We start from the raw sequence: 17,057 nt of genomic DNA on the forward strand, positions 1-17,057 counted from the left end.
GCTATGCCGGTGGAAGGAGATGGGAGCAAAGGTCACTCAAGATAAGACAATTAAGATAAGAGATACCAGGCAAGCAGAATGCTGGCATTTCACTGATATTATGTAGTCGTCACGTCACCATTTGAGATAAGACAGAAAGACTGAAACCAGCTAATGTACCGGTAATCCACTACATTTTTACACAAATTAGAAAATGTCTTACAGAGAGATATCTAAGAGGTAAAAGGTAAATAAGCAAGACACATCTCACCAGCTGTTGTACAGTGGACACAATCGACAGAAGCCATTGCGATTGCCAGTTTATCAGTTAGTCACAAGAAGGCAGTTACATAATAAGAATACATGCTCTGATGCATGTAGGCTATGGTGTGCGTGGCGGGTGCACATGTTATCTAGACAGGCGTGGCGCCACATAAGGGCTTAGTGTCTTGGCAACATCGGGAACAGTCTCAGGTGTCTGACGGGTCACTTGGAGCTCACAAAGCGCCACCATGCTGGGAATATTTACCAAGAATGGGAAAGAGACCCCGGAACCACTGAAAGCAACAATAACTGGTAATTCACGCTAATCTCAGACTCCAATTTGCACTGTTTATCTAGTTTGTGTTACCATGCAAGATGTTGTTACTGAATCCTTGTGGAGTCTGTAGTGCTTTCTTGCTCATCATCTCATCATCAGCTCTAATAACTATTGTGTGTGATGTGATAACTGCTCACTTTATTTTTCATACTGTTTCATTTTTGCAATCTTGATGGACAGTAAGTGGTAATCAGTTGCATTCAACAATACATTGGATTTTGACAACAACAAAAAAAAGATCCCTGGTACATGGTCTTTAAAGGTACACTAAAAGGTACTGCAACTATGCTGCTCATTGAAACTGGACTGCCTATTGCCAAATTTGACCTTTTCATGAAAGTTTACTAAGTCATAAACTAATATTTTTTTTAGTATGGCCCAAGTACAGTCATTTTTGCAGCTAAAAATGTCTATTTCTGGAAATTTCAAAATGGGGGACCATGGAGACGATCCCCCTTTTCATGAAAAGTGCAATTTTCCCAGTCGTAATGATTACTTAGAATTTGATGGTGGTGGTAAGTATTCATGAAAAGGGTAACATGAGTGAATGGGTTGCATGAATTCTGGAAATAAACAACTACAAATCTTACACAGTGTACCTTTAATACTGGGGTCACCTGCAACAGGTGACAAGATGTACTGTAAGTCTAAACAACTGGTTTTGGGTAATGGCATGCTTCCCTCACTTGCATCTGTCTGCACCCCCAGGAACAGTGCCAGAGTGGCTGCAGGGGACACTGGTGCGCAATGGGCCCGCTCTGTTCAACTTTGGGGAGACCAGCTACGCCCACTGGTTTGATGGCATGGCCCTCATCCACAACTTCACCTTCAAAAATGGTGAGTGAGTGAGTGAGCTTTACACATACCAATGCCCTACTTTACATGTTTGTATAAAACAGGGGTGGGGAACCTATGTCTCTAGGGCTGTTTGCGGCCCTTGAGGTCCTCCTTGTCCGGCCCCCGATATAGGCCTAATTTTAATGTTATGCAAATTCACATGAAATATGGTGTTTTGTAAAGGAATCTTAGAAATTACATTTGCAATATAATAAAGTTATATTTCTAGGGGACCGAGTGACGCTGGGGTCTGTTGTAAAGGTGGCCTTCAATATAGGCCTAACGTGCAGAGGGAGGTCCTGATTTGTGTTCATGCAGCCCTTGGAGGACTTAATAACAAGTGGCCTCTTGAATGAAAAAGGTTTTCCACCCCTGTTATAAGATATAAGATGTTTACCACTGGGCTGAGACTGGGGATGGATGTTATACATTTGTATTTGTACTGAATGTTTCCACTGTGGTCACTGAATTGCATTGTATCATGCAATACAGCCGTCATCATTGATCAGGCACGGTCACTTTTTCAGGTGAGGTCTACTATCGGAGCAAATTTTTGAAGAGCGAGACTTTCAAAACAAACTCGGCTGCCAACAGGATTGTCGTGTCAGAATTTGGCACCATGGCCTATCCAGATCCATGCAAAAGCATCTTCTCAAAGTAAGACCATCCATCTATACTAGCGTTTCTCAACGGGGGCGCTACAGTCCCCCAGGGGGCGTTGAGGAGCCCTAGAGGAACGTTGAGAAGGATACAACTGAGTGGGGACGGGCTTAGTTACCATTGGCTTATGATGAGATCAAGGGGGCGTTTGTTCAAAAATGGTTGAGAATCACTGATCTATACAGTCCTATTACATAAGGCTTTCAGCTTGGTTAGAATGGCTGGATTGGTTGAGTGGTTCATTTAAAGTAATACTGGGTAGTTTTCCTCCTTGCTCTCCTCGGCTCCTTAATTTCCTTCAAGTCAGAGTCCAAAGAGGTTCGCGTCTGAGACAAGACAGAGTTCAATAAGATTAGAGTCCAAGTCAAGTCTGAGTCACAGGTCAATCAGTGAAAGAGATGAATACCAATAGTGTGAAAGTTTGAAGGTAACCTATATATGCCATATGCATATGAAGACCAGCTTGTATGCTATTGGATTTTAATCTTTAAAGTCTATGATGGCCGGTGTTCTAAAGAAAAGTAAGACTGAGTCAGCCGAGTCCAAAAGCCTAATTTGGCAAGACCGGTGTCCAAGTTCAAGACAAGTTCGAGTCCAACTACTATCGAGTCCAAGATGAGTCCAAGTCCATAGAAAAACTAACTTGGCCCCGACGTGACAGAAATGTTAAGGCACAGCACTGTTACGCCAGGCACCCGAGTTAGAGTTCCGTCCTGAGGTCATTTCCCGATCCTCCCCAGTCTCTCTCCCTCTTTTTTGAAAAAAAAAACAACAAACAAAAATGAAAAAGAAAGAAAAAGAAAGACAAACTTGAGTCCAGACTCAAATCCGAGTCCGGACTTGAGCATTACAGGCCTGGCATGGAGAATGTTTAATCCACGGAGAGAGCCGCAAGATGACCTCAGGAGCTTTCACCCATTTACAAATTCATGACCCACTGAAAGGTTTTTCACATTTAAAGCAATGTATTCTAGACTTGCAAATAGTACAGACTCCATAAGACAACATGTACCTACCTTGTGCTAGTAATGTCAGGTTTCACCCCTGCTTATCTGGAGCCAGCAGGTTATAAAAGCTTGTGTCCATGCCAGGTCAATGTGATTCTCACATATTAACCATCTGGCTTTGCACTCTCCTTACACCAGTCGACTTTAAGCTGAACTGTCTAGTGTTGATGTCTCTCAATGGTGGAACGAAGTATCACTATCTTTTTAAGAGTAATGTCACCCCTCTCTTGGGAAGACTTCTTCTATCTCTTCATAACAGACCTTACCTCCTCTCATTCCCTTTTACTCGCACTGCACAGTCTTGACACTGTTATGTGTGTTAGTCTGCATATAGCCTACTGCAGATAGTTTATTTTCAACTTCATAAGGCATATTACATAAAAGTGTCCTTTCCAGTGTCATTTGAAAACAACTGACACAAATGTTATCGCTGTGACAACTATAGCAATTTCAGAGCTCACATTTTGGCCTCTCTGCAGGGTTTTCACCCACTTCAAGAATATCATTCCTGACTTCACGGACAATGGCCTCGTGAACATTATCAGATACGGGGAGGACTTCTATGCTGCATCTGAAATCAACTACATCAACCGCATTGACCCACACACTTTGGAAACACAGGGTCGAGTGAGTTTCATATTAAATGACATAAATTTAAATGAAAAATCATCATATCAGATGAGTGTCACTAAACAGTTAAAATAACATATTGCTTTGTTAGAACTGTAATAGTTGTCTCCATATACCACTTTATTTTTTATTGTACAATGTTGTGTTGTTGAATGGTCATTTTTGTACAGGTCATTGACAAAGTGACTCCATAAAGGCACCATGGGTCCACTTCAGTATATAACCTTTGATCCTCTCCTTATACTTGCCGCCTTGCGGTGCGAGGAAAGACGTCATTGACGAAAGAGGTTTTATTCTATACTTCACAAAAGCGCAATATGAAGGTCAATTTCTCATTTGCAATCGGAATGTTGAACAGGGAATAGTCCTCCAAAAGTTATTGTGCCTAGTCTGACAGCGGGGAAACTTAAAGGTGGGGTTGCAGGTATGACATCACGTTGGGGGAACTCCCCCAGGATTCTAAGGTTCTACATAGACTCCTATGAGCCTGCGGAACACCCAACGTGATGTCATAATAGTACATTTTCTAAAAATGGTTACGGGTCATCAACGAAGCATGAGGCAGGCCACAAGCACAAGGCGAGGACGGGAGGTTAGATATTGAGGTGACTGCATCAGTGATGTTTGTGCTATTTAGAAGTGTCCATGAGGGGGCAGCGTGTAGTAAAAGATTGACTTGTGAGGCAGTGTATGCTGTATAAAGGTTGAGAGACATACTGTGTGACAGTTTTGGCCGGTGTTTTATTACTCTCTATCACCACGTCAGATATTAAATATTGCGGTAAAACCCGTGGCTAGAATGCTAAGTCTGAAATAAAACTCTGTAATACTATTGATACATACAAACAGATTCCAAAAATATTGGGACAGTTGGATATTGTGAATAAAAAATAAAATGCTGTCATTTTCAAAACATTCAATCCATATATAACAATAATTTTGTTAAAGCCAAGCAAACTTGTTGTTTTGGGGGAAATATGTGCTCCTTTAAAATTTGACCCATGCAAAAAATATATTTTTAAGTTGGGACAGGGCAATATAATCTTATAATAGTTGGATAATGCTGAAAAATAAATGGAATAACATTTGAAAATGAACTGTATAGAACGCCAACATGAATGCACAAATAAGGACCATCATAGAGCGTCTGTGTCACTCATAAGCAAAGATGTTGAGGGACTAATTACTTATTTATTACATAAAAAGATTGGATTACCAAAATTGCAGGTGTACACGAGAAATTTCTGTACTGTAAAGCCCTGTACAATTATTGCATGAGTTTATGAGGCAAAGAAATGCTCATTGCCAGTAATTACACTATAAGACTCAAAAAATGACAGCTATTGAAAAATGTATATACACAACGCTACATAAATTAACAGGTTTAAGAGTCTTGTATGAGGCAAAGATCTTTAGATGGACCCAGAAGACATGTGAAACTACTACTGAAGCTATTTCCGTTATGAATAGCTTTAAGATCAATTTTATGTTTAACTAGAGGCACTCTGAGAGTGCAGACCTCCACCAAGGAAGCTGTTTGATAGAACATTTGACTGTGTTACACCCTATTTTTTCATTTCAAGCCTTTTCGTGGAGTTAAGGGTGGTTTAAGGGTGGTTTATGCCTCCAGTCCAGCGTCCCTGCGTCGTGATGCAGTCTAGTTTACTCTTTGTATTGAGGACAGTTTGAGCGTGGAATGACATCGCGCAGACCGTGCTTCAAAACAGGGCATAAACCAAAATTAACTGCATCATGGCTGCGACAAGCTCACTCTGTGGCACAAGTAGGAAGCATAACCTGCCCTTAATGCCTCGAGATCAGCGTCCCTGCGTCGTGATGCAGTGAGCCGCGCAGTTAACGGAGTGAAGCCCCCCCCATCACGCAGGTACTCTGGGGCACCTCCCCAAAAGTGTGTCTCGACGCAGGGAGCGACGGCGTGAAGTGCGAAAATAGGTCTCTGATTGGTCCTCTCGACCAGCCTGCTCTGTCCTCGAGTCGAGAACAAGCTACTTCCTTGTTCTAACCTTCGTCGGTCTACGGACTGTGAGCTCTTCATTAAATAAGTTGCCCGTGCTTTGTCGTTTGATTTATTTACACGAACCAAAGACAACACGTGCGCTTGCAAGTTACCACGCTGAAGTTATTTGGACAGTTGAACAGTGGTTCCGAGGACGAGGAAACATTCCGCTTCGTCCTCGACAAATGAGCCACTTCTTTGTTCCAAACTACCACGGTGGCTGCCAGTGCGATCAAACATGCACGTGATATAAAGATGTAATGTTTCATTTTCATTGTCGTCGAGTCTGTGAAGCGAAAAAAAACAACCGACACGTTTAGGTTACTCTTTGTATTGAAGGCAGTTTGAGCCTGGAATGACGTCGCGCAGACCGTGCTTCAAAACAGGGCATAAACCAAAATTAACTGCATCATGGCTGCGACAAGCTCACTCTGTGGCACAAGTAGGAAGCATAACCCGCCCTTTAGAAAGTGGAATGTCAAAAGTCACCCTATCCTGCAATTCAATTTGCAGTCACTAGGGGGTCTAGATTTGTAGTAGCCTAGCGCCACCCACATCCAATCTTACATTTAGTCTGGTTTGCCAGGCTAGATTTGTAGGCTAACAATGGTGAAGAATATTTAAAAAGGTCCTGGTTCCGGTTCATGATCCGGATCACCACCAGAAATGAATCACTTGTTCCTTTGGTCATTTCCAACAACTCCACAAAGTTGCATCCAAATCCGTTCAAGAGTTTTTTAGTCATCCTGCTGACAAACAGACAGACGGACAGACAAACAGACAGACTGACAAGCAAACCAACGCGACCAAAAACATTACCTCCTTGGCGGAGGCAATAATAAACAATTGTGCTTAATATCTTTGGGGAATGTTATATTGTGTACAAGACAACTATGGATGAAGAAGTTTGGTTATAACCAGAATGAGAAAATAATAATTTTGTATGTGTCATCCCAATGACTGTAGGCCTATTTAATCTGAAGACACTTAAGTCCAGAACACTGCACTGAATCTACTGCTGAAAGTTGGCTTATGAATGTGTCTGTAGCTGTTGAATCACGTGGTGCCCTTTTCTCCAGTCTGATTACAGGAATCATATCGCCCTGAATTTGGCAACAGCACATCCTCACTATGATGATGAGGGGAACACGTACAACATGGGCACTGCAGTCATGTACGGCATCCCCAAGTACGTGATATTCAAAGTCCCAGCAGATGCATCAGGTATGAAGACGACACAGAGGACCTGTGGCGTGGCATCATTCACAACATTACAATACACAGACATAGTTTCTATGGTGAATGTATTCTTTGTTTTAAAGTATTTTGGGGGGCTTTTCTGCCTTTATTATCACAGGACAGTACAAGAGTAGACAGGAAACGATTGGGAGCGAGAAATGGGGAAGGGCCGGGAAATGACCCCGGCCGGACTGGAAACGGGGCACCCGTGGCCATGCAAGCCCAAATGTGAAACGTATTCTAAACTAGAAATGCACTCAGAGAGTGCAGACCTCCGCCGAGGAAGCTGTTTGATATAACATTTTGCTATGTTACACCCTATTTTTATTTTATTTTAAGTCTTTCTGCTTTCTTTTTGTGAAGTTACAAACTGGAATGTCAAAATTCGCCCTGTCCCGCAATTCAATTTGCGGTCACTAGGGTGTCTAGATTTATAGGGTAGCAATGATGAAGAATCTTTTTTTTAAATCCTGGTTCCGGTTCATGACCTGGATCACCACCAAAATTGAATTACTTGTTCCTTAGATAATTTCCAACAGCTCCACAAAGTTTCGTACAAATCTGTTTTTTTGCTGACAGACAGACAAACAAACAAACAAGCAGACAGACAGACAGAGAGACAAACGTGACTGAAAACATAACCCCTTTGGCGGAGGTAACAACAGACTGATATAACTCAGAAGTGGAAAATGACAAACACTGTTTGGAATTTACCAATGATGACAATTCTACTAGGCTTAAATGTAGGCACTATAAGGTAGGCCAGACAAACAGACAAAACAAGTTCCTAACCTGAAGTGAACTACAATAGAATGTGCCATATCATCCCTGCAGCAGGGCTGGGCTGGGATCGAAAAATGGGCTCGGGCATTTTTGGCGTAAACCAGCCCCTCACACAGCCCACCTGTTTTTCTACAATATGATTGGATAAGTCCATTGTCTATATTAAAGATGAACCAATGGGCTACCACATCTAAATTACAGGCTGGTCTGAGGGGAAAAAACAGCAGCACCAATAAACTCCCCCCAAAAAATCAACAGCATGAGCCCCTGAGGACCGTTGGCACCGGGAAAATGCCCTGTATGCCAGATTACCAGTCCAGCTCTGCCCTGCCCTGCAGATTGACCAAACTGTTTTATATGTAATATTATCATTATTAAATGCACTGTAAACGTATGTAATGCAGCATGAATTTAAAACTTCGATACGGCATGAAAGGATTTGCTCTACTTTTTATCTGCAGGTGTGGACCACAGCCAACCACCCTTAAATAAACTGGAGAAGGTGTGCTCTATCTCCTGTCGATCAAAGCTGTACCCAGGTTACTTCCACAGCTTTGGAATGACAGAGAATTACATCGTGTTTGTGGAGCAAGCCTTCAAGCTGGACATTCTCAAGCTTGCCACAGCCTACTTCAGAGGAGTCAACTGGGGAGGCTGTATTAAACTAGACAAGAATGACATAGTAAGTAACTAATGAACTTTCATTGATTTCTTTGTAGTGTTTAAAATCTAACATTTTAAAGATGCACTGTGTAAGATGGTGGCCAGAGAAGGTATTTCATCAATGCTGCTCATTGAAACTCTGCTGCCTACTGCCAAATTGGATCTCTTCATGGATGTCCACTAAATAATGAACTAATATTTACTGGTATGATCAAAGTACAGTACGTTTTGCAGCTAAAAATGACCTTTTCTGGAAATTCAAAATGGCGGACCATGGAGAAGATCCCCTTTTCATGCAGGCCTATGAAAAGTGCCATTTAGTCATAATGAATACTCACATTGCTCCAGAGACTGGAACCAATACCCTATAAATAACAAAGCTTTGAATAAAACGACAGCTGAGTGAATGTAATGTAGTGTTCACACATTTTCAGAGGGTACCTTGATGTGTTGTTTTACAGAATGTATTTCATCTGATCGACCGGAGGACTGGGGAGTCTGTGTCCACAAAGTACTATGGAGATCCGTTCGTTGTGTTCCACCACATAAACGCCTACGAGGAAGATAACCATGTTGTCTTCGATTTGATCGCTTACGAAGACAGCAACCTCTATGACATGTTCTACATCGAAAACTTGAATAAAGATACAGACCAGTTTATTGAAAGCAACAAGATTTTCTCACCACCAGTGTGCAAGAGATTTGTCTTACCCATCAATGTTGACAAGGTACATTGAAACTCTTTAAATTCAGTAAACTTATTTTCAAGGAATAATAGACACTTGATGACAGGCAGTTGAGAATATGTCTTAGCTATTAGTGATTAAACTATGCGTATGCTCTAAAGTTCATTGATTATAATGATGGTTTTTATAGACTTTTAGATCATTTTTCATCACTTTGGTCATCTTCGTAGAACTCGTTATTTGTATATCATTATTACACAAACGGGTCTCTTCCTCTAGAAGACAGAGGGCACTAATCAGGTGACTTTGAATGACACAACAGCCACAGCAGTGAGACAGAAGGATGGCTCAGTCTTCTGCACTCCAGACCCAATCTTCGTGGGTAGGTCTTCTCTAGACTTCACTCATAATGACTCGTAATTTTCAACCCAATGTTTGAAAACCAAAAAGATTTTTTTTGATTAAAAATTGTATGTTTTTTTGTCACCTTACTCAACAGGTTTAGAGTTGCCACAGATTAATTACAAATTCAACACCAAAAAGTACAGATACTTCTATGGCTCAAGGGTGGAGTGGTCTCCGTTTCCAAATAAGGTAAAGTATCGCTCCAGCACATGGTGACCTGTCATCTAAAAAAGCCGGTACAGGTCGACTTACAGCTCTATCTTTTCATCATGTTCCCCTGCAGATTGCCAAAGTCGACATCCTCAACCGAACTCATAAGGAGTGGACTGAGGAGGAGTGCTACCCATCTGAGCCTGTTTTTGTGGCCTCGCCCGATGCTGTGGAGGAGGATGACGGTGCGTAGCAATCAGGGATGAATTAAGGAATAAAGTGCCTCGTAAAGTAGTTCATGAGGCTCCTTGCAGAAGGGGATGGAACAGTCCAGTTTGATTTGCACCCTAAGAGTAAAGTAGAGTAGAATAGTATTAGAGTAGTAGAGTAGTATTTATATAGTTACAATAAAGTACTCTACTCTAGTAGAGTAGAGTACTTTATTGTAACTATATAAATACAGTGAGATTATGTTCGGAAGCAACCCACAGATGCCCACAAAAGTAAAGATGTATTAACAGCATAACTAATAATAAGAAAAAAATAAATTAAGCTATAAAATATGCAATCAGGTATTCACATGTCCACACACACACGCACACGCACACACACACACACACACACACCAATTGCACCAGATTTTATGGCAAAGTCCATATGCATCTCACAGTATAGAGAGTCCTGAAGGACCTGGGCCGCCTGTATGCCCATTCAGTAATTCAGCCACGGTATCAATGACGGCATGCTTAAGGGATATCAGAATTTTCTATAGTACAGTTGCCACAAGCCGCATAATGTCCGATATGTTTTAATACCTTTCATCGTTATTACCTTTCAGGAGTTCTTCTATCCTCAATTGTGTCCAACAATCCAGAAAAACCTCCATTTATGCTGATCTTGAATGCCAAGACCATGGAGGAGGTGGCTCGCGCAGCATTGGACACCTCTATCCACATGGACCTGCACGGCTACTTCATTCCCAGCAATGACAAGTAACTGAGCAGGATTTGACCCTGAGGCCACAGACCACTTATGCTAGCAACATGTCATAAGCAGCAGTCACAAGAAAGGAATTAATTATTAACTAAGTCCTGTTAGTTAATATTTTGCCAGATGGGTTAATTGAGGACACATTTGAACCAGGTAAATTATGTGTGATATCTTCAGGTCAAGTAAGTTCATTGGAGGCATTGAGAGTTTTATTCCCAGGATTTGTTGTGATGTTATTTCATATTTTCATATTGTTTTTCTTTCATTGTGTTTTCTGAGGCTTTATCATGATAGGTCTACAGCAGGGGTGTCAAACTCAAACTGACTGAAGGAAGTCGCGGGCTGAGCTCAATATTTATTTTTAATAAATGGACTAAAACCGTGCAGGCACGCACTTAAAACTCATAGTTACATTTCACACACACTGGCAAATAGTGTTGCATATGAGTGTGATCTTTGTTTGGGCTGGGCCCACTCATACTCTTGTGACCCACCAGATTTCATGTTCAAGTATACTATACATTAACAATGTATGCCAACTGTAATACACATTTGAAATTCTCGTGACCCGAAAATAAAATGACCTGAGTTTGACACCCCTGGCCTACAGCAAAGAATGGGAAATGAAATGAAATGAGAGAGAGAGAGAGAGAGAGAGAGAGAGAGAGAGAGAGAGAGAGAGAGAGAGAGAGAGAGAGAGAGAGAGAGAGAGAGAGAGAGAGAGAGAGAGAGAGAGGATGGGATATACATATTTACATATGCATATAATAAGGGTGCGTGTGTTAGCGCCATTCACTTCTGCACATGATTTTTGTTTATGTGAGTGTAGACAGATTTAGTTTTAATTACGCTGTCGTTTGGGCATGTGATGCTCTATTCCATCTCTAAAAATGTTTCACAATTGTTTGACAATTGTAGGCTTCTTCACAAAAATCACAAATACATTTTCATGATGCAACATTTTTCAGGGGTGAAAAGTTAAAATTCAGCACTTGAATGGCCACCTGCTGATAGTATTTTTGACCAAATAATTTCATTTGTAATATATCTCCATTCATGTCCTTCCTACTCTTTATTTTTACCGTCCTATTTTTGAGTTGTACTTAATAAGTGAGTTGTACTTTACTTTATTAGTGTTTATATTTAAACACATCTCGTGAAATGGGTTTTATTTTGTAATGATACATGAAATAACTTTATTGTGTACTGTGGAATTCAAACTATCCCATATATCCTTGGTGGAACAGTTAAGCCATTAAAGTAGATGGACCATGGACGACACTACAAGATTCCAGTGTCAAGCTTAAATTGTGTGTGTGTGTGTGTGTGTGTGTGTGTGTGTGTGTGTGTGTGTGTGTGTGTGTGTGTGTGTGTGTGTGTGTGTGTGTGTGTGTGTGTGTGTGAGAGAGAGAGAGAGAGGGGGGTGGGAGGGTGGAGGTCCAGATATTTGTGTGTGAAGGTGAGCCCAGGCTGTACAGTACAGAGTGCAGGGTAAATCCCTGGTAAGGCCAAGGAAATTCTAAGAAAGATTGCAGGTTAATATCAACAATAATACAAACTATGAGATAAGAGAAGCCAATCTGCACAAATTAAAACTTCTTGTTCTGTATATTTCCTGTGCACTTTGTATCTGCTAGTGATGTTGGCTATGATTATTTCCTAGTTTGTAAGTCGCTTTGATTATAAAGTGTCTGCCAAATGCAATATAATGTAATGTAATGTAATGTAATCTAAAAGGTTGAAGGTTATTCAGCAAACTCAAAGAGGAATAAAATAAATGTCATACAAAACAGAGACATCCAAAATGGTATTGTCTTGCTGTGTGAAAAAATACTACCATACTAGTACACCACTATGACAGTGCACAGGACCTTTTCGAAACACATTATGACTTGATCATTGCTATTCTGGTAACAGCTATTATATAACAGGAGCTGTGTCTGACTGGGTTAATGGCTTTTGATTTCTGGATCCCCTTATCATTCGGCGATAAAACTTGGGCTTCTAGGAATCGATTACATGAATTTCTCTGATTTTCACTCACTGGTATGGCCACATCACAACAGCTCGGATACGCATTACCACATCTCACCCCAAGAAAATAGAGAGAAGAAAGGAAAGATAATTTAACACACAACCTTTCAGATGACAATGTGTGACCATCCAAGTAGGGAAAAGAAGGCTGCTGATAGTATAGCAACTTACAGTAGCCCTATGAGAGAGAGTTTCCTATGAAGGCATACTGTTTCTCGACAAAACAAGTCCTAAGCTCTACAGTCGTGTTGTTAATGCAGGGGTGGGGAACCAATAGGCATCTGCCCACAAGCCCGGTTCTACTGGGTTTTCGTTCCACTGAGGCGTGGCTTCACTTTTCTTTTTTTTGCCTGCCCTTACTCCTCCCATCTTAGGTTCTGACAGGGTCGATTTTAGAATCACCCCAGACGTAGTTCTGAGCGGGCAAGTGTAGTTCCAACGGTGACATATTTACCGCCATGTAGGCTACACATCTATCCCACACACTTTAAAAATCACCATGGCTTTTCTACCGCCTGTTTTTAGGCTACAGTAGTGGAATAGACAATTGGAAATTGGTCAAGCAATTAAAGCTCCAGTCCTTTGCCAAGGAATTAGTTGTCAATGAATAGTTTTTGTGCTGAGACGGCATTACTGACCCGTTTTTTTTTTTTTAAAGCCAAATAATATGCCTAGCTATTATTTCCATGGAGCAATCAGAAGATCGCAGAAGCCGGTTAGACAGGAGAAATATAAACACTCACCGTGCAAAAAGTGTTCATAATGCACACTAATCACCTCGCAAGCATAACATTAATTCATACGTGGGTTCTCCGTAATGTGGAGCATCTTGGTTGCTTCTAAGTCCTGACTGAATGAAGTAGAGTTTAACAGTGTGGGTATCCATAGCCTAGACTACAGGTTGCTTCCTTCGTGAGCCTCGTCCTTCTTAAAATCTGCTTTTAATAACTATGACAACGGAGCATGAAAATGGCAAGGGATCAGAAGTAGTTTAGACAGGGATAGCTCGCTCCATTTGGCTATAGACAGACGCACGCTGCCACAAAAAAAATATGGTGGGACCAATGTTAATTGCGAATACATCTGGACATGCAGGCAAGAGGAGCGTTACTTTCAGTAGATTTCACGGGGCCTTAGATGAGGAGTGCGCACGCTGAGAAATTATGATAAACATCCCCCGAAAGTAGTCTACTTTTTCGACAACGGGACTAATGTTCATTTAATTGCTTGCTGGTTTGCAAATGCACATCGGCTAGGCAGAAGGAAGGCTACATACTACGGCTAAAATCTACAGTCCAACTTCAATATCCAATTGCCAACAATTTACAAAACGACTTGCCAAGTGAATAATGAGTAACTGTTATCGTTTACATTAAGACTCTTTCTCCCCGATTATTCACCATTGCTTGAAAGCCAAGAACACGGTGTTGTCGTGGCTACTTCAGGGATGGAAATAAGCACCCGTCCACCTGCCAAGGACGGGTGAATTTGGCCTTTGGCAGGTGAAATATGTCAATCCACCCGTCAACTTGACGGGTGAATTTTTTTTTACAGACGCCCGGGTTAATGCTGAATTATACGCAGCATCCAACATCAAAGGTTTAAGCAAATGGGTAATGAAAAGAGTTATTGGCATAACAATAAATGAATTTAGGACCTCTGAAACAAAAGTATTGATCAGAAAATGATCTTACTTGGGATTACAATGTTTGGAACGGTTGAATATGAACTGGTAAAAATGGTGACTGGTATAAATTGTGTGTGACTGGTAGATTTTAGAATCTACCTGTCACAGTGACTGGTGGGGATTTTTAAGTTCCACCCCTGGGCTACTCGCAGCAGCTGCTCATACCTACGGCCCAGTTCTAGACCCTGTGGTATGGGAATGCGTTCCAGACAGCACCATTGACCCCCCGTCAACTTTCATGAACATTTATGAAGTGTTGTGTTAGAACAGTTCCGCGGAACTCTAATGGGCAAGAGACTTATGTCTTGAGGGCCGTTTACGACCTTTGATGCCGTTTTTTCCGTCCCCCGATATAATTTTAATGTTATGCAGCTTCACATGAAACATGACATATTTTGTAGAGGAATCGTAGAAACTACATTAGGAATAAAATTAAGCTATTCAGGGGACCTAGAGAAGGTGGGGTCTGTTTTAAAGGTGGCTGCCTTCAATAAAGGCCTAAAGTGCAGGGGGAAATCCTGGTTTGTGTTCATAGTCTGGTCCTTGGAGGACTTTCATGGCTCTTGAAGTGGGCCCTCGAATGAAAAAGGTTCCCCACCCCTGCATTACAGGAATGTGTTTCTCCACAGGGACAGTCCCCAGGGGGTATTAAGGGTGGTTTGCCTCGAGATCAGCGTCACTGCATCATGATGCAGTGAGCCGCGCAGTTAACGGAGTGAAGCCCCCCCCCATCACGCAGGTACTCTGGGGCACCTCCCCAAAATTGTGTCTCGACGCAGGGAGCGACGGCGTGAAAGGGCGAAAATAGGTCTCTGATTGGTCCTCTCGACCAGCCTGCTCTGTCCTCGAGTCGAGAACAAGCGCTACTTCCTTGTTCTAACCTTCGTCGGTCTACGGACTGTGAGCTCTTCATTAAATAAGTTGCCCGTGCTTTGTTGTTTGATTTATTTACACGAACCAAAGACAACACATGCGCTTGCAAGTTACGACGCTGAAGTTATTTGGACAGTTGAACAGTGGTTCCGAGGTCGAGGAAACATTCCGCTTCGTCCTCGACAAATGAGCCACTTCTTTGTTCCAAACTACCACTGTGGCTGCCAGTGCGATCAAACATGCACGTGATATAAAGATTTAATGTTTCATTTTCATTCTCGTCGAGTCTGTGATGCTAAAAAACAACCGACACGTCTAGTTTACTCTTTGTATTGAAGGCAGTTTCAGCGTGGAATGACATCGCGCAGACCGTGCTTCAAAACAGGGCATAAACCAAAATTAACTGCATCATGGCTGCGACAAGCTCACTCTGTGGCACAAGTAGGAAGCATAACCCGCCCTTTAGAGAGCACTCAGGAGGTGTTGAGAAGGAGACAGCTGAGAGGGGGAGCCACAGTGGTATTCATAATGATGATGGATGGGGGGGGGGGGGGGGGGGTGGGGGTGATGATGCCAGGATTATGACATGGAAAGGGGGGCATTTGGGGATGTTTGTTCAAAGAGGGGTGAGAAGCACTGCGTTACAAGTTTACATTCAATACAGCAAGGAGCGCATTGATATCTATGCATTGAGAATAGCTCGTATGGTGGTTAGTACCATTTAACCAGCCTTCTACTGTACACTAGAATTGGTGTAACTGTTGAACTTGTACCCCCCCATCCCCACCTCCGTCTTCAGGTCCCTCTTGGCCTTGTCCTCGGGTCCTACACTTCACGTGTCATATCATCAACACAAGCGCTGCTGCAACATGTGTACTGGCTATATCCCAGGTTGAAGGGTAGGCAGGAAAGATAACAGCAATGGTGTGCTTTAAACCTACGGTGCATTGCTTTTAGCCATGTGTATTTCTGCAGTCGCATTGCCCATTGCTCGAGAAGTGATCATGAGGGGTGTTTTCTTGACTCTCACGTGTGTTTGTTCACATACCATCATGGAAGATTGGATTGATTCAATTCATGTATTTCTACAATTACTGTATTGAGTCTGAAAGAAAATCAGACCGGTGTGGTTGCACTTCTGCTACAATATGTTGTGCCCTTGCAAATAAAAAACAAAGATGACAGACCATGAGAAGTTTATATGCTTTTTTTAAAAAATATGAGAAACGTACGTGGTCATGCTTCAGAGTCACTCACAATATTCAGCTGCATTATACCAACTGTTTCTGACATATTCACATTGAATTGCAACACAACACTACAATACTGTAGCGCACAAATCTAAGTGTAAGCTTCCTTAATTGTCCTCTGATCTGTCCACAATCAAGGCCGATTACCATGACACATGAAAGCTCCATCGCCCAGGAGGGGCCCATTAACTGATCACCAGAGGGGCTCATGAGGTGTGTGTGTGTGTGTGTGTGTGTGTGTGTGTGTGTGTGTGTGTGTGTGTGCGTGCGTGCGTGCGTGCGTGCGTGCGTGCGTGCGTGCGTGCGTGCGTGCGTGTCTGTCTGTCTGTCTGTGTCTGTGTGTGTGTTTTTGTTGTTGGGGGTGCAGTCATGTCCTCCTTTGGCTTTGTTTGAGATACTCAATTATTTTTCAGTTAACTCATCATAAAGATGGTTTCATCCCTTGTAATTCAAGACTGCATTATGTACAATGTTTTTTTTATCTGTTTGGCTGTAAAAATGAGGTACCATAGCGTGAAAGTGGAATTTATGCTGTCTAAAGTGATTTGTTGGTGGAATCACACAAA

The 17,057-nt window shown here is 42.0% G+C and overlaps 1 protein-coding gene across 1 annotated transcript; it reads left to right on the forward strand.

Annotated features, from left to right (window-relative positions):
- Nucleotides 1-463: 463 nt before the first annotated feature.
- On the forward strand, nucleotides 464-11,259 carry LOC134439392 (beta,beta-carotene 15,15'-dioxygenase-like). The gene is made up of 11 exons (XM_063189326.1): nucleotides 464-555; nucleotides 1,289-1,417; nucleotides 1,945-2,074; nucleotides 3,564-3,711; nucleotides 6,811-6,955; nucleotides 8,215-8,435; nucleotides 8,878-9,144; nucleotides 9,382-9,484; nucleotides 9,602-9,696; nucleotides 9,791-9,902; nucleotides 10,496-11,259. The coding sequence occupies exons 1-11, from the start codon at nucleotides 492-494 to the stop codon at nucleotides 10,651-10,653; spliced, it is 1,572 nt and encodes a 523-aa protein (XP_063045396.1). The 5' UTR covers nucleotides 464-491; the 3' UTR covers nucleotides 10,654-11,259.
- The last annotated feature ends 5,798 nt before the right edge of the window (nucleotides 11,260-17,057 follow it).

This window comes from Engraulis encrasicolus, chromosome 22 (genome assembly GCF_034702125.1).
Source record: "Engraulis encrasicolus isolate BLACKSEA-1 chromosome 22, IST_EnEncr_1.0, whole genome shotgun sequence".
NCBI lineage: Eukaryota > Metazoa > Chordata > Actinopteri > Clupeiformes > Engraulidae > Engraulis > Engraulis encrasicolus.